The sequence below is a fragment of the Ovis canadensis genome, chromosome 18 (genome assembly GCF_042477335.2).
Source record: "Ovis canadensis isolate MfBH-ARS-UI-01 breed Bighorn chromosome 18, ARS-UI_OviCan_v2, whole genome shotgun sequence".
Classification (NCBI taxonomy): Eukaryota; Metazoa; Chordata; class Mammalia; order Artiodactyla; family Bovidae; genus Ovis; species Ovis canadensis.
The window spans coordinates 20,680,815-20,699,382 of record NC_091262.1 but is presented as its reverse complement, the minus strand read 5'-3'; the positions used below and the strand labels follow the sequence as shown (position 1 = coordinate 20,699,382).

Here is an 18,568-nt window from a genome sequence, read left to right as displayed (position 1 = left end):
GTGCTTGCCCCCGGGGAATTCACAACTCCGGGATGTCTTTCATTTGCTCACAGGGTTATCAGAAGTTACTGTGATAATTAACTCATACACAGTCTCATCAAACAGCTCTGATCCCTTTAGCTTCCATCTAACCACACAAACAGGCTTCCCAGGTGGTGCTAGTGGTAACGAACCCACCCGCCAGTGCAGGAGACATAAGAGCCTCGAGTTCCATCCCTGGGTTGGGAAGATTCCCTGGAGGAGGGAACAGCAACCCACTCCAGTATTCTTGCCTGGAGAATCCCATGGACAGAGGAGCCTGGTGGGCTACAGTCCAAAGGGTCACGAAGAGTCAGACCTGACTGAAGCAACTTAGCATGCACACAGGCAACCACGCACACACACAAACACACAGACCTTCATGAATGTCACTGGAAAATTACAGAGGAACTAGGGCTAGCCTTCTCGAAGGTCACAGCAGAGCACATGGCTGAAGCGGCGCATGTGCCAAGTGGCAAGAGGCTCTGTGGTACCACTGGCTGCTTGGGAGTCCACATGTCTCAAGCCACAGAGGGGCATTTATGCATGATCCCCGCTTCTAAATACCAGAGTAAAGAGCCCAAGGTGTGGATAACACCTGAGCGCTTTTTGGAAATCATGCAAAACTTCAGCAACCATCACAGAGCCCAGCAGCAGGAAAACATTTGGAAACTTTATTTAAAGCTCTATGAAATATAAAGAAAGGTCCAGAGTGAGATTTCTTGAAGCTCATGAATATTTATTATAATACACTCTCGAAAACAACTGAAAAATTAAGTACAATGGAAATAGGAAACAGATTTATGAGTCAGTCATATGTTTTTACATTATGCAAATGCAGTTAAAGACCTTTAACCAGAATATTGTTAAATGTCAGAAAAAGGCAGAGGAGAGGGCTGCTGATATTTGGACATCCTCTTAAAACTGGCAAACGATATTTTCAGAGTGTTTTGACAATCTGTGGGCACCTCCTGTTACTTTCACTAACCTGGTGCATTCAAGGCAAAGTCGGAGTCCTGGGGTTATCCCAGCCCCCTTGTTCAACAAGGACTTGGCCAAACAGGAATAGGAAGTGTGCTAAACCTTGACCAGAAGGCTCTCACACACTTCAGCCAACCCTAGCCCTGAAGCAAGGAGGAGGCTTCACCAACATGCCCAAAACTCCAAGACAGCTAACTAAGCACACTTGTGTCTCAGGATTAGTAATGAGAGAAGCATTCATGATAGATATGTGCTGAATAACGTTCTCCGGTCAAGGATGTCACTTTGGGCTTTATGACACCCATGGAACAGGTCATCTGCTGACTACAGACCTTAGATGTACACACAGTGAAAGGCAAAAATTCATCCCCAGGGGAGCTGGAGAGTTGAAGGAGGCCCCTTTGCAAAGTGTAGTTGAAGCTCCCTAACCCCAAACTTTGAGCAGACACCACATCCTTGAAGGAGGGGTAACTCACTAAGGGTTGGTTTGGTCTTTTAAATTTCTTATTAGGAAAGCAATATATGGTAACTGCAGGAAATCTGTAAAAACACATTAAAATATAATAAAGGAGTAAATTTCTAAATAGGATTGACCTTATATTGGGGCTCCCCTGAGGTCAGAGATGAGGAGCTTTGCTTCCAGCTTGCTGGTGGCCTGGGCTCCAGGCAGACTGATGGGCTAGAACCCTCTCCCACCTCACACTGCTCACTGTCAGCAGCCCCAGACCCTGCCCATGCAGCCAAGAACAGCCATCCATGCAAGCTCAGAGCACTCACCCGAGAAGCTAAAATCGGTCACAAACAGGTGCTTCATGATACAGAGAAAGAATAAATGTGCTACTGATTACATAAATTTCACCACCAGAAACAAAACCCCACCAGATCATCACCTTGCAAAAACCCCGTACCCTGCACCAGCTGACCATCAGAGGCCACGTTTCCTCATCCAGTCTGGCAGGGATAAGAATGGTCCTTGGGCTTCCCTGGTGGTTGAGTGATAAAGAATCTACCTGCTAATGCAGGAGATGTGGGTTTGATCCCTGGTCCAGGAAGATCCCACATGCTGAGAAGCAACTAAGCCTGTGCACCACAACTATTGAGCCTGTGAGCCTCCTCTAGAGCTCAGGAGTCACAGCTACAGAAGTCTGCGCACCCCAGAATCCGTGCTCAGCCACAAGACAAGCCACCGCAGCAAGACAGTAGCCCCTGCTCGCTGCAACTAGAGAAAGCCCACAAAGACCCAGCAACAAAGACCCAGCACAGTCAAAAATAAGAAGAAAGAAGATTTAAAAAAAAAAAAAAAACGGTCCTGCACTTCACAGGGCTGCAGTGACACTCGGGCTGTGCACGCAATGCTGTTATTAATAATGAGAACAGCGAGTGTGACACTCAGAAGCAGCTCTGAATACTGTCACTCTGGGCCAGAAGGTGTCTGGTGTCTTTAATACAAAAATCAATACGTGTATCAATAAACAGAAACCCATAACACCCTCACGGATCTCTAAAAAGTGAAAATAAATCACTTCCGCCTTGACCTTCTACGTCCAGCCAAAGAGTAGAACCATCACTTCTGAGGTATTTGATTCCATCCATTGTAAGCAAATCAGAATTCTCGTGAATTAAATTCACTAATAACTACTAACCTGTCTTTGTGTCCCGGGGATTAACCAAGACCAAGATTTTGTGTTGAGGTTCATCACGGTGCATGGTGCAAAAGCAAACAGACGAAGCTTCAAGTTTAACCTGAAAAAAATAACAAAATCACCACTTGGTTCTGTCATCACAGTAAGGGCACAAGAGAGTGCTGAACAGTTAAGCTGGCACGCCGCTCTTTCAAAGAACACTGTGGCACAGAGCTCCTCTGACAGGACGGAGGCAGCAGACATGGAACCTCAGGCACTCGGAGCCACACGCAAGCACAGCCTGACAAGGCCCTTCCTCCGCCTCCCCCAGCAGACCCACTCAGCCCCTCCCTCACCGGGCTGTCTGCTCAGGCCTCGCGGCCTCTCCTTCCATCCCCTCTGGCCCCAGCAGCCTTCCCACCCAAATCCCCCTGGGGCTCCACCTTCGAAAGCTGTCGGCCACGTGAGGCCACACCTGCCAGGCTGACCTCAAGGATCCTCCTGTGGCCACTCTGTGCAAACAGCCTGGACAAGCCTGGGAACTGTCGTGAAAGTCACTCAGTCGTGTCCGACTCTTTGCAACCCCATGGACTAGACAGTCCATTGGATTCTCCAGACCAGAATACTGGAGAGGGTAGCCTTTCCCTCCTCCAGGGGATCTTCCCAACCCAGGGATCGAATCCAGGTGTCCCATGTTGCAGGCGGATTCTTTACCCACTGAGCCACCAGAGAAGACAAGCCTATGCCCACCTGCAGTGCCAGGCTGCCTGCTGCCCTGGCTCAGGCCCCTGCAAGCAGCCTTGAGAAGCCCACACCCTCTCTGGGAACCCAGGCTCTCCTCTGGCTCTGAGGCACCCAGGGGGTGACGATCCTCAGCGCCTCATGACCCTGAGGGACTCCAAGCAGGGTCTCTGACACTGGGCTGCCTTCTCTCAAGTGCCCACATGCCCAGGCCTGTCTTGGCCATCAAACCCACAGGCCTCAGCTCCCTAAGCAAAAGGACAACGCATTCCACGGCAAAGTCTGTTTTGAAAACCGAGGAGAGTGGAAGAGAATGAGAAAAGGATGTGTGGGCTGAGTGAGGCAAGCAGGCTGCCTGTAAAAGTTTATAGCAGACCTCCACGGTTTCAGAGGACTGCTTCTTAAATCCTGAGACCTGTCGTCATTTTGGAGCCTGCTTGTGTTCAAGCCACCAGAACAAAGACTGCCTGAGCTGGCCCCTCAGACTCGCCCAGCATCAGCCGTTACAAGGCCATTAGAAACAATACGTACAAAGCATCGTATCGACATGGAAAGATGCTTATTATGGACAATATTGTATTCCCAGTGTGCTCTGCATGTTAAAAAGGCATGCCCAGAAATAAAATCCAACAGAAACACTCCAAAGTGTCCACAGCAGTTAACATGGGTGATTTTATTTTCTTTGTTCTTGACTGTAGTTCCCAAATAGTATACACTGAGCATACACTGTTCTATAACCAGCAGAAATCAATAAGCATTATTGTATTTTAAATATGATAAGGCAATTTCAAGACTGAAAACAGAGTTAATTATGAAAAGAAAAGGTTCTGGGCAGGACCAGTGTGATGCAGTATGGTACATCCTTATCTTGTCTTTTCTTGTTTTGCTTGAAAAAATTTCTCTGGGATCAAAAAGAAAAGTTAAATTTGCTAAAAGTAATGAGAAGATCCATAATCATCACAAATCAGACTATTTCAAAACCTGCTAAAGCGGTAGGAAATAGCTACCGTTTCTTAATTAATTCCTAAAATGGTAGGAAACCAAATGATTATTTTCAGGACTCTTCTTTTTGTTTAGAAGGAGGAGAAGCAACTTGGTGGAAAGACATTTCAGCACTTCTATCACATTAAAACAACTTAATTCTAGTAACGATCTTATTTTATTATGATTTTTGCTAATAATAACACTAAAAGTATTCACTTTGTGAGCATAGTACATATTAGAGTTTGTTTTGCTGTGTAAGTAATGTTGTAACCCATACATAAGCATGAAATAAAAGCAGATGAATGAAAGTGCATCCTTAAGGTACCTAAGGGCTAACTCCTGCATTTCACCACACTTCTCAGATTACCCAGCATGCCCCATACTCTGTCCAGCAGTCCTCAGCCCACCAGCCCCCTGCTCCCCAAGAGTAAGCCCCCCCAAGAGTGAGCTCCTAGCCGTGACTGAGCGCCTACTCGCCTTCCGGCACAGCTGTCACTAGGCGGCGCTGAAAGCGTGTGCGTGCAGCCACCTCCTTCGCAGATCCAGAATAAGGAATCACCCTTGGGAGCTAGATTCTTCCAGGAGTTGATTACAAACAAGCATCTCCAAAATCTCAAGGAAGCCATGCTATATAAACTGTACAAGCCATTGTTTTAATTAACTCTTGAACAACTCCAGTATAGCAAAATAAAACCCTGTCCTCCTCAACTAACTTTGCCTGCCAGACAGCAACAACTCCTGGTATGAGTGATCTTTTATTTGTATAAAACAAGAAAAACTTGCCTCTTTCAACAAACCAGCCTCAAATCTGAAAAGCAGGTAACCAATTTAGGTACAGTCCAAGATTCACATATTCTTTTTACTTACTTAGTGGGGGAAAGGTCTTAAAAATAGCACAATTGTTAAATTTCACCCACAAGCCCACCATCCTAAGTTTTCATTTCTAATTTCTTCCAGTCCATATTCAAAGCATAATTTTATCCGTGCTAAAAAGCATACTTGGTACAACTTCATTCCAAATCACAAACTTTTAGGACTTAATCAAACCTTAGAGACTAGAGGTCAGTCAATCCCCTCATTTACAAATGGGAAAACTGAGGCCAGCCAGACAATACACACAGCATCTCATTTAATCCTCAGAACAATAGTATGAGGTAAGCACAGTTATTGTCCCAAATTCTGAGATGAGAACAGCAAGACCAGAGAGGTAAAGTCACTTGCTCAAGGTCACACAGCTCTTAAGTGGTAGACATGGGATTCAGAGCAGATCGTCCTGTTGACTTGTAGATCTGGACTTACCCTCATGACTCTAAAATCTCAATCCAGGATTCCTTTTGCTTCTCAGAGTGGAATCATTCTCGTATTCACTCCAAAAGGATTTTTTTTTTTAAATCTGCAATACTCTTTCACTAACATCCTCCTTTCTAATAAGTTAGATTATACAGAACTCTCCACCAATGAGAAGATCACACATACCTGCTCCCCAGTGGGAAGAGAGAAAACCTCTGGTGAGGGCCTCGCTCCTTCCCCAAGCATGGCATAGTAAGCCAGAGTCGCTTCCTGATGCCCAGCAGGATCGTCTTCCAAAATATCCACGGGGTAAATGCCCACTGGGGGATAAAGAAGGCAAAAAAATGACATGAGCTCCACTCTTTCATTGAGATAAAGGTCACTTACTTCTTGAATATGAAAAAGAAAAAAAGCAGCCAATTGAAACTTGCTCTAAAAATTACATTCATCTATTTTTTTTAAGTGTAAAAGAAAAAAGCAGTATAGCAGCAAGAATCAAAAGAAAATAGAAGATAGCCCTGATGCTGGGGTTGGCACCCACCCCCAGAAGACATGAGGTTCAATGTGAACCCTCTTGGACCACTGCAGAAACTTTCTTTATATCCTCAAATTATAAAATGGTTTCCCGAGTATTTTCCAGTAGGGTCAGCCGCCGTGGCCACATGTACCCTGAGACTGGACCCCAGCGGGTGAGAACCTTGATAACTTGGACAAAATCCAGCCTGAGTAATTATTTTGCCAGCTTACATTTGCTTTGAAGTTGGTTTGCCAGTTCTCCTTAAACTGAGCTGCTCAACTGTAAGAGTTTAAATGTACAAGTTAGTATGAACTAGGAAACTACATATGCAAACCTATATGGCCGTACAAAGACTATTGGAGATTAATTTGTAAGTTATCTCCTGTCTCTACTCAGCATCTCTTTCTTATCACCACACTTTTACAGGAAAACTATATCCTGGAATAATCATACACACTGAGTATACACAGTTCAGCTCAGAACTAGCGGTTGGTTTTCCCCTGAGATGCTAGCTCACCTCTGACGGGCACATCCCTCCTGCAGTCCCCCTCCTCTGACGCGCCTCTGGGCCTCCCGTGGTGGGAAGGGTGTCAGAGTAGCTGTCTTCTCCTCTTCTTTCTCCTCCCCTCTCCCCCTCCTCTGCCTCCTCAAGAGAGATAAGCCTGCACATAAACACCCACTGAAATACCAGCTTCCCACTCTCTCTCAGAATCTCCATTCCTTCTGCCAGCCACTTTTCAGGGAACAGAGACTGCTCTCAGCAGCAAAAAGTTTCGTGGCTCCAGTTCACCAAGTTTGCCTCTGATGACTTGTACTGCCAGTGACTGGGGGGAGTGCGCGTAGGAAACAGAGGCTGTCAAGAGCAGGGCTGGACCAGGACTCAGCCTTGCCCCGACCCTTCTTGGTAAAAATGTCACTGGCACACACAGAGTGATGAAAAGATAAGTAAAAACACTCTACCACTATCCATTTTAAGTATCTGAGTGTGAAACACATACCCCAAAAATTACAACTATAAATATACTGATGCAAATGTTTCAAATAAAGAGGTGAAGAATTAGCAGTCCATTCAGTGATGACGAACAAGGCAGTGATGAAGCTGGGGGTCTCCTTCTAAACAAGGTTGTGCCTCTAGGCAGCAGAGATATCCTGCTATGGAAGGCACACACTGGGGTGTGTGTGTGCATTTGTGTGTGTATGAGCGTGTGTTCTCTCTACACACACACACACACACACACACACACACACACAGTCAAGGAGGCCCAGGTTCCTTCTCACTACGGTGGGCCAGGAAGCCCCTAGCAACGGATCAGACATGGTGGCCAGGCAGACCCAATACACACTCCCACTCCCACTCCTCACTGGGCACTCTGGACGTTTCAGCTCAAAGCTGACAGATCCAAGCCGCGTTGGATGGCTCCTTACTAGGGGACCCCTTCAAACCTGTCGCCAAAGCCTCGGCCTGCAGCACCTCTCTCCAATTGTCCTGATGCCGTCAGTTCAAGGCATCAGCATCTCATAATGATAACCTCTGGCCTCACCTCTCCCCTCTGCCCTCACCTCTCCCCTCTGCCCATCCTTCCTCCGTCTGCCCCCAATAAAAACACTGCAGCCAGTCCCTGGCGCCAGGTGACAACAGGCTGCTGAGTCCTCCCTGCCTCCGATTTCACTGAGTCCAGCCTGACTCCCATTTATGGCTGAGAAAACTGAAGCCTGCAGAGGCAACCAGCTGGCTAGCCAGCGGCAACACCAGGCCTGTCTGATCTCAGAGTGTGTAAAACAGTCTGATGACTTGGTGACACCATCCAGACAGCCTCCTCTGCCAGCCTCAAAAGGCCTTGGCAGGCCCCCTCCCTGCCTTGGCAGGCCCCTTCCCCGCCTTGCCATCCTGAAGGCCGATCTCAAGCTCCAGCACTCCTGGGGTGCTCCTGGAGCCCCAGAAGCAAGGGCTCTGAGAGCCCCTGAGTCTGTGTGTGAGTCCAGCTGGGCCTAGGACGGGACCTGAGGCGCCCTGGCCACCCCGCCCCACCCTGCCCTGCAGGGCCTTGCACATCCGATCTTTCACAGCTTTTCACAGTCAACAGGGGACCAGAAGACCCTCACAGACCCTCAGAGCGCTGGTTCTCTCTTCTCCCAGCCCTGCCTAACCCCCCAATATGGGCCTCTCCCTACCGAAGCCTTTTTCAGCCCACGCACTTCAGAAATGTGGGTGGTTGTTTAGCTGAGCTCTCTGTTCAGACTGCTATTCATCCAGTTGATCCCGCGGCTTCCCACAGGTATGACAGACGATTCCACGCACATCCTGGTACATGAAGCAAAAAGCACAGGCAAGTGGGCTGCTTCAGCCCTGGGCACCCGACTCAGGCCACGAGGTTCTCCCACGAACACGCTTTCAATCCGCTGCCTTTCTCCAGACGCCCCCAGGAGCACCGTCTGAAGGAGCAAGTGGAAATCCCACTTGGCCTGTCCTCTCTGGGGCCAGCCCACGTCTTGGGAGAGGTGTGTGTCCGATGGGTCTTCGGTCTACTCCAGTGAGGTTGAGGGCCGCCAGAAGAGCCTTACGGATGCCCCCAGACCCCCCCAACCCCCGTCCACACACACGGGCAGGCACACACACACACACACGCACACAAGCTGAGACCCCTGGCAACAGGGGACCGCGAGCACAGTGTAATCGCCCAGCTTTTCTGGAGAGGCTCAGGAAGGGGTACCTCACCCGAGACCCCCGGGCCCAGAGGCTCTGCTGGCTTGCCCCTGAGGCTGTCACAGCTTGCCCGGCATTGGCTCTGGCCGCATGTGGTCAGGAGAAATGCAGTGAGCATCTTTTGCTCCTTGAGCAGCATGAAATCATCCCCCAGCCGGGTGTGCTGCCGGAGTTGGGAGAGCCTCTCAAAGAACTCGGTGGGCACCCTGGTCCCTCAGGGCGCTACTGCTTTGCAGCCCAGGGACAGGCCCCTGGGGGGGGGGTCTTCTCCACAGAAACCCAGCAAAGTCAATCAGTCAGAAGGCATGAGCATGGGGCTGCATGGGCCTGCCTCTAGGAAAACACTAACCCTCTGAAAAAGGAATATCCAAACATCTCAATACCCACAGCAACGTGGCCCCCACACTAGGTTCCTCTTTCAGACCTCTAAGCTGGGCCAGACCCTTGCACCTCGAGAAGGAAGAGGCACCCAGAGCCAGCCAGGGACAGCGGGGAGCTGCGATCCTCCAGCCTTTGAGGCTTTAATTCCTTCTCTTCTCTCCGGGGAGACTGCCCCATCTGCAAAGCTCAGGCAGATTTCCTCTTACATGGAAAATGCTTGGGTGAGCTTTCTGGGAAACTGGGTGGGAGCAAAAACCGGAGCTGCTTAAGGTAGGAGAGGGGAGAGGGCCTCCAATGCCAGGTGGGCAGGGAGACCCCTCCCCAACCCAGGAGCTACACACACAAGCACACAAAGGCACACACAAGCGCACACAAATACAGGCACACACAAGCACACACACATAGGCCCACACACAGGGACAAACACCGGCACACACACACAGACACACAGGCACACGCAAACACGGGCTGGTGACCCCCCTCACACAGGGAGGAAGGAAGGCCCCGCCCAGCCTCCCCTCCCAGGGCACTCCCAGCAGGCAGGGGGCTGCAAGGAGTAAACAAGTCTGAGCGCTTTCCGCAGGCGCTCAGGCAGCCCGGCCGGCTGCCCAGCTGCTGAGGGAAGGCAGACCCAGGCAGGGGCTTCAAGATACAAAAGGCTAAGAGGCTTTAATGGTTTGAACCCAACAGGAAATATTTTTCCAAAGCCAAAAGAATGTAATCTTTTCAGTGCAATGCAAGATGCTTTCATGAAAAAAGGCACACAGTTGAAATGATAATTCAGTGCAGACCGTAAAGAAATCGAAATCCCCAAACCAACCCCGCGTGTAAGAATTCACTCTAAGCACATGTTGGCTCTGGTCACCCAAAAAACAAAAGCAGAGGTCTGTCTTAAAGCAGTCTTCCAGGGAAAATGCCGAAGTCATTCAGAATCTCCATACCAAAGCTTGAGCTTCCAGGGCTGGTAAGGGGCCTCCACACTCTTCCGAGCCACTGCCCATCACCCACTGCTGATCCGTCAGCCACAGCCACCAGTCCTAGCATTCAGAGCTTTTCTAGCATTTCTTGGTCCTCTCAATGTAAACACCAACGCCAACTAATGAAGACTTTGAAAAGGATCAACGCTCTGCACCTACCTACCGATTCAGTAGCAGAATAGTCTCTTCAAACACCACCTCACACCAAAGATTAGGAAAATTCTTCCATTTTAGGAAAGTGCAGTTTTTCTCATATGGGTCTACAATTAAGAGAAACATTAATAAGAAGATTCTAAATTCTGCTAACCCCACTCTTGAAAAATTCTGACTTTATTGAGAGCCCCCGTCAGTAACTGCGTGGCGTATGTCACTGGAAAAAACTGGCTGGGACTTGTCATTCTTGAACTACAGAAAGAACAATTCTTGCTCATGATTATATGTGAAAACAATTTTAAGGATGCAAAATTAGAGTCTGATACTTTTGTTTTTAACAATTGGCTAAGAGCAGATATCACTTGCACAGAATTTTTTTTCTTTCTTTCCTTTTTCACATAAGCAGGCTGGTTGTTTTCGTCCAAAGTAGTTTGCTTCTAAAAGGAAATTATTAGAAGAAGGAAACCTTATTACAGGAGAAATCTGCTGAGGGGCGTTAAGTGCCTGCCTCTGAGCTGGGCAGAGAACTCAGCTCCTCCATGCCAACCAGAGAGAGGGTATCTGACAAGAAGTGTCTGCACCCAGGTGTTCGGCAGGGTAGTGCCTAAAGGGGAAGCTTTCCAAATGCCACCTGCCTGGCTCAGAATTCAGCAGCAGGAATTTGGCAGGGTCCCTGATTCCCAGTGAGGCATGCACCTCAAAAATCCACTTCCAAGCTGTCTGCTTTAAGAAAGTTCAGTATTCACAAATGCAAACTTCATCCTGACCCTCCACAGCACGCCTCAAAACTGAGAACTACTTTTAACTTGAAGTATGATTACATTTAATTTTTAAAGAGGGCCATTGCTCACAGTGAGAAATATCCACAGTTATGTGAGGTAGTGTCTAGGGTTTATTTAATATCAAAGAATCCAAGGTTCCTGACTTCCCTTGTATCCTGCCAGCATTTTCACACATATATTCTCTGGAACACTAGCTTCACAAGATATGCTGTGAAAGGAGGTTTCTGAGACCAGCAAGTTGGGAAAAGGGGACCTGTTGTGATGCTCAGAGCTCACTACTGGGGGTTCTATGAACCTATCAGCAATCAGGACGTTTAGACACCTTGCAGCAATGGGATTTTCTTAATCCAGGGTTTATCTCCCAAACTTACTTAACTAGGGACCCCTGGTCCAGAACACTGACCAACAGATGACAAATGACACCTTAGAGAAGAATGAGGTGACATGATGTCAGGGCCAGACAACCCATCACTCTTAGAGGGCAAACATGCCAATGTCTGCAGCCGAAGGACCACAGGCAAGGGGAGCTTGGTGTCAGCAGAGCAATCCTCCACTTGGAGGAGGAGAGAACAGAAGGTGAAGCAAATACACACTTGGATATTTTTGTTGGTTTTTGAAGAGCAGCTGATTGCCAGAATATTCTTAGCAAAGAATTGAAAAAAAAAAAAAAGTTGGAAGACAGAATGTAGAATGTGTTAGAATTTCTAAGCAGATGAGCAAAGTTGTCAGGGAACAGAGGCAGCACTGAGAAAGGTCTGCAGGTGGCAGGTAGCAGGGTAGGTTTCATCGCCGGGAATTGACAGGGAGCCTGTTGCTCTGTTATCACAGATTTAGTATTGGCCAACTTGCAACTTGTCACTGCCTTGGCTGAGAATACATGGCTTGTCCCACCCAAATCTAAGATGGTAAAATATGCAGATGACTTTGTGTGCCGCCCACACAAAGATTTATGTAATCCTAATTGCTTTTAATATGAAGGTCTCATAATCTGAGCATTGGTGCATCTTATTCTTAGGCGAATGATACAAAGATAAAACTGTTTTTCCCTCTGAATCATTCAAAAGGAGATGCGGTGGGTCTGAAACAGACTGTTCCCTTTGCATTCAAAGAGGTGTCACATTGGGGGACAAATGTGGAGCCCTATGGGGGCAGATAGGAGAAAATAGCATCTCAAATGTCTCACAAATGGTAAGAGAAGAGGGGGCCTCACCTGATATAGCTACAGGAAGCTCAGGTCCACCTTGACCCTGAACTTGAGCCCTTCCACCCCTCACGGTCAGCATTATGGTGCCCTATTTGTCTAACCTTTATCAGGAAGGAAGAGGGCTCTGGCACATACTCAGGAAAACATGGAAAGCCTGATTCTTTGTGTCCTGAATTTAATTGACCAGGAACTTGTAAAAACACCAAACTCCAGTGTCAGTAACACCACCACAACACGTGGCAGTCCTGAGCTGGTGGGGAAATGCGGTGGGGGAGGGGACAGCTGTCCAGCATGGAAGCAGAACCCTAAACCACACAGCACACAACCAGAGGAAAAAAACAGCTCATCACCAGCATGCTTTTCCCCAGTAGTCACAGAATAACATTTCTCAGAACCCACTGAAACACTGTGACTGTTAGAGGACTTTATAAACTTTCATCCAGAAGTCACACAGCCCTCGACGTCCACCTATTACACTGCTAACAATAATATTTCTAAAGAAGACAAAAACTGGGTCTCTATCTGTCATGCTCAGCCCTGTGCAAAGCAACAAGGAGAACTGAAAGTAGAATAATCCTCAGTCTCCATGACTCAGTTCTAGATTAAGCTGGAGCCTCTGTTTTTAAATACTCAGCCTTATCACCCAGACTGCTACACACGGAGAATGAATGGAGAAGAGTGGGATGGCCTTAAACCTAGAAAGTGCGCCGCTTAGTGAAGGCGCAGTTACGTCCCAGTATTTGGGAATCTGTCGAGAACGCTACATTTTTTAAATCGGAGTATAATTGCTTTACAATGTTGTGTTCGTTTCTGCTGTCCAGCAAAGTTAATCAGCTATATGTACGCCCTGTCTTTTGGATTTCCTTCCCATTTATGTCACTACAGAGTATTGAGTGGCGTTCCCTCTTGCTATACAGTCAGGTCTCATCAGTTATCTGTTCTATACAGAGTAGTGTAGACATGTCAGTCCCAACATATCCACATGTTTGTTCCCTGCATCTGTCTCTACTCCTGGAGAAAGCTACATTTTTATAAAGGCATTGGTCTTTTCTGTGCAAAACTGAAAAGTAGATCAAGAGGTACCTGCTGAACAGAAATATCTGCATCCAGGTGAGGACTAGCTCAATTTTCCACAGGAGAATCTGCATCCAGGTGAGGACTAGCTCAATTTTAAACAGAAAACATATAAAAGAAAGTTAACATTCTACCTTCTGTGGATAAACAACTTTCTCAAGTACTGGTTGGGAAAGAAAGCATTAAAAAAAAAAAAGTGGTGTGTTCTTACACTAAAACGTACCCTTTTATACCTTATACTTGAACAGTTTTTTCCAGTTAACAAAAGGGCTATAGCACTTCCGCATTTGTTTGAAATTTACATCAGCTCCTTGAAGCTAAGAAAAAGGAAAAAATTAAACCCGTTTTTCAGATATGGAAACACACTCAGAAATGGAAAGTTAGTAATGGAGCTGAGACTTAAACCCAGATCTTGAGATTTCCAGCAGGGCCTTTACCAATTTGCAGACTTCCTAATTTATATCATGTTGAGGACCACACATTGCGTACCAGCACAGATGACAGTGAGTGCTCAGTATAGCACTGTTTAAAATACTTGCCTTTTAAAAGCTGAATAATATTCTGCTCTACACACACACACACACACACACACACACACACACACACCATTTTGCTTATCCATTCATGTGTTGATGTTCACTTGGGTTGCTCCCACCTTTTGGCTATTGTGAATAAAGCTGCCATGAATATGGAATAGAAATATCTCTTTCAGTCCCTGCTTTCACGTCCTTTGAGTACATACTCAGAAGTGGAATTATTGGATCATACGCTGGTTCTATGTTTAATTTTTTGAAGAACTGCCGCACTCCACAGTGGCTGTACCATTTTGCATTCCCACTAGCAATGCACAAGGGTTCCAATTTCTCCACATTCTCACCCAACATTTGTTATTTTCTGCTTTTTCAGATAACAGCCATCCAAATGGGTGTGAAGTCGCATCTCACTGCGGTTTTCATTTGTATTAGTCATGAGGAGCATCTTTTCATGTGCTAACTGGCCATTTGTTGGTGCTGTTGTTTTAAATATTTCTTTCTCTCTTTGGCTGTGTTGAATCTTAGTTGTGGCATGCGGGATCTTTCATTGCAGTGCAGAGACTCTAAAGTGCACAGACTCGGCAGTTGCAATGCACAGGCTTTGTTGCCCTGTGGCATGTGGGATCTCGATTCCCCAACCAGGGATTGAACCAATGTCTTCTGCATCGCTAGGTTGATCCTTAACCACAGGACCACCAGAGAATTCCCTTACCAGCCATTTCTGTCTTTGGAGAAATGTCCATTCAACTCTTTTGTCCATATATTAATGATTTTAACAACTATTTTTAAAGCTTGTAAGAATTAGAAAGAGTGACATGAATTCACAAAGAGATAAGTGGCAAGGCCAATGTGATCTAAACGGGCTAACCTACCCAGGATTACTCCAGCACCTGCATTACAGGGCAATGATGCCACCTTTGCCCACTGTCCAGCCAGGCCACACCCCCAAGAAAGGTGGCAGAAGCTAGGAGCTGGCTTCAGTGAAAAGACAACAGGCTGTTTACCATTTATACCTTAAGGCTTGGCGGGAAAAAAACCACTACTCGTTTTTAAAAATACAATAATAGTAGTAATAACTCTCATTGTGGTAGTAGTAGAATAGCAGTGATGCCCTGAGGCCTCTATGATATCTGCTGCCAGAATCCCTGCCCAAGGGTGACCTCAGCTTAGACCAAGCTCTTCCTGATACCTATGGTCCTAGGAAGAGGTCTAATCAGACTCAGATCACATTCATTACCAACCCTACAGCAAAGATTTGAAAAAACTTTCTGCTATAAAGCTACTTTATAAACGTATAATATAAAACTGGGCCATCACTTAGGAAATTTCATATTGCCAGACACCACGCTAAGTGCTAGTCAACACAATGGTAGAAAGTCAGAAGTGGCCTCTGCTCTTATAGACCTTACAGCCTGGTCAGGAAACATAAAAACAGGTAAACACCCCCATGGCATGGAGGGAGACAAGTGACGAAGGAGGTGGGAGACGGGACAGAACGACCAGGGACGGTCTTTCTAAGGAGGTAGCCATTCAGCAGAAGGATGGAAGAACAAAACGCTGGCCTCGCGCTGAGCAAGACCAAGGGTCACCCAGACCAAAGGCGCAGCATGTGCAGACGGAAGAAGGGAGCGGAGGGCAAGCGCTCAAGGGCAGCCCGTGTGCCTGCAGCGCGCCTGGGCAAGGGGAGAAGGGCAAGGTCACGGGAAGCAGGCAGGCAGAGGCCCGGGTAACAGGGCTCTGGCCGAATCCCAGACTTCAAGTTTCAAGAAAAATGCAGTAGGAGGCTGCTGAAGGGTCCCCGACGGGGCATAACTGGAGCGTGTGTTTACCGCCTCCGCCAGGTCATACTGCAGCAGGAAACCAAATCGGAGGCAGTGCAAGCTGAGACAAATGATGTCAATGGCTTAGACCAATGATGACAGTGAAGACAGTGAGAGGACATGAGCTGGATGTGGCAGTGGACACGGCAGAATTTGCTGCCAGACGGATGGGGGGTGAGGGGCCGGGCTTCCTACTTTAGCCTCACCGCTTCATGTAAGTCAGTGCAATTCAACTAGTGGCTTCCATATTGTGACACACTGATAAACTAACGTTGGAAACAATCTAATTGCTGTTAAGATCCTAGCTCTTTCCAAAGTGGGAAATTGATGGACCTGCCAACAGAAGAACAAGGTGTACATTATTCTAAAATACTAAATATTTTCCTTGAGATATTACAAACTGAACTGGTATTAAAACACTGATGAACTGCCTACAGTGAGGTTTGGGCATGAGGGCAAGAGCTCTGGGATCATTTAGACCTGATTTCAAAAATCTCTAATGTATGATGAAATAAACTGCCACAAAAGAGTCAGCACAAACTATAGGTTCAGACTCACAAAGACTGCAAATATTGAAATTATCTAATACGGAAGACAGAGATGTGAAATATCTTTTTAAAAGTTTAAATATGGAATGTAAAGGGCCAAGATTTGTTAATTGCCCAATAAGATTCAAGAAGGAAAGAAAATAGAGCTTCTGGAAATTTATGTCTGAAATAGCCAATGAACTGAAAATATATATCGAAGAAATTACGCAGAATGCAGCAGAGAGAGACAGAACAAGTGGAAAATATGAAAGGCAGGTTAAGGGAGATGGAGCGTAGAATGCTGAGGGCCCTCCAGCAACAATGCAACTGTTGTTACATTGAACAATGCAGAAACAATGACGACTCAGAAGGAGAAAAAAATAACAAGGAAAAATCAAGATTTGATGAAATTTGAGTGAAATTTCTCCAGAATCAATGAAAGACACCAGTCCTCTGACTCTGGAATCCCAACCAACCCTAAAGCAGGAAAAATAAAGAAAACTCCCCCCCTAAACATACTGTAGTCAAGTTGCAAAACAGCAACACAAGACGATGAAAGTAGCCAGAGGGAAAAACAGATCCTCCCAAGAAAAGGCCAACTCCATTGACAGCGGTCTTCTCAGTGGCAACTATGGAAGCCAGGAGACAATGGAAGAACATTTTTAAAGTGAGAGAGCAAATAACTTTCATCCTACATCCAGCAGAAGTAACTTTCAACAATGTGGGTGAAATAAAAAACGTTTAGAAAAACAAAATCTGAGTTTACTACCAGCATACCTTCCCTAAAGTTATTTCTAAAAGGGTGCTTATCAAGGGAAAGGAAACTGACCTCAAGAGGAAATTAGTCAAGAAGGAATGGGAGCAAAGAAAATGAGAAACATGTGGATAAAACCCAAGCCAATGCTGATCACACAAAACAAAAACATCTAATTTAAGGAGATTAAAAAAAATCATAATAGAACTAAGGTGCTACACAAAAAAAGAAAAGAAACTGGAAAGGAAGTAATTGGAGTGAAGTTATTCAAAGGCCCTTATATGATTTCAGAGAAAGTTTAAAACTGATTAATTTCAGGATTAGTTAGAAATAACATGCATATTAAAATGTCTAAGTTAGCCCCTAAAAGAACAGAAATATAAATATTAAATTTCAAAATAGGAGAGAGGGAAAAAAATGGAATTAGGGCCAGGGTGGGGGAAATTTCAATTTCAAAAAAAGGAAAGAAATGAAAACAAGATGGTCTGTCAATATGCACATTTAACTCTTATGATTAAAAACATATCCATCAACAAGTAACCAAACTATGCTTTTGCACAAGGACAGATTTTTATTAATGCTTTTAGCAAGCATTTTTTTTTAATATTTTTACTCAGTTATCATGTATTCTGGAAAAACAGAGGACAATTATTTTCCTTCTGCAGAGCTTCAATTCAGTTCAGTTCAGTTCAGTTCAGTCGCTCAGTCGTGTCTGACTCTTTGTGACCCCATGAATCTCAGCACGCCAGGCCTCCCTGTCCATCACCAATTCCCGGAGTTCACTCAGACTCGCATCCATCGAGTCAGTGATGCCATCCAGCCATCTCATCCTTGGTCGTCTCCTTCTCCTCCTGCCCCCAATCCCTCCCAGCATCAGAGTCTTTTCCAATGAGTCAGCTCTTCTCATGAGGTGGCCAAAGCAGAGCTTACAATAATGATTTTCCAAGACATTCTAATAGCCCAAATGTGGGCTGTGCACATGCATTACAGACACCACTCGCTAGGAAACATGAAAGTGAAAATGAATGAGCATGTGTAAGTCCCCACTTGGGCCTATATGCCTCTACCCACGTACAACACTTGGCAAAACTGATCCCCTAAGCAGCATCTCACAGAGCACAGTGGGCGGGGAAACAGCACCGTGAGCAGAAGTCACTGCAAGGCTGGCATCATCACTGCTCTGACTTCTCAAGCACTTATGAAATACTCAAGGACTCTCATTAGGGGTTATTTCAGCACAGTGCAGTGGAGAAACGAATACAGCTTTCTCTCTCTGTGGAGTCTGCGAGTAGTGGTTAGAGACTCGGTTTCCAAGAAAAACACATTTGTCTCAATTTCTGCAAGACAAGGAAACCAAGTGGTCCAGGAGGGTTTGGGCCTTGAGAGCCCCCAACACACACATGGACAGGAGCTCCCCCTCTGCCCTCCCTGGGTGCCCCCAGCCCTCAGCCTCAAGACATTCCCAGTGGCCCCTTCGCTGCCCAGCTTCAGAGGAGCAAAGAAACA

General features: G+C 46.3%; 1 protein-coding gene across 1 annotated transcript in view; it reads right to left on the bottom strand.

The window, feature by feature from the left end:
* Positions 1–18,568, bottom strand: part of LOC138423348 (protein FAM169B-like) — a 91,627-nt gene that overhangs the window by 67,019 nt on the left and 6,040 nt on the right. Inside the window, exons 2-3 of the mRNA XM_069559248.1 lie at positions 5,823–5,956; positions 2,643–2,742 (exon numbers count right to left, since the gene is read on the bottom strand). Coding sequence (XP_069415349.1) covers positions 2,643–2,742; positions 5,823–5,956 — 234 coding nt within the window. The remainder of the gene's footprint in view (positions 1–2,642; positions 2,743–5,822; positions 5,957–18,568) is intronic.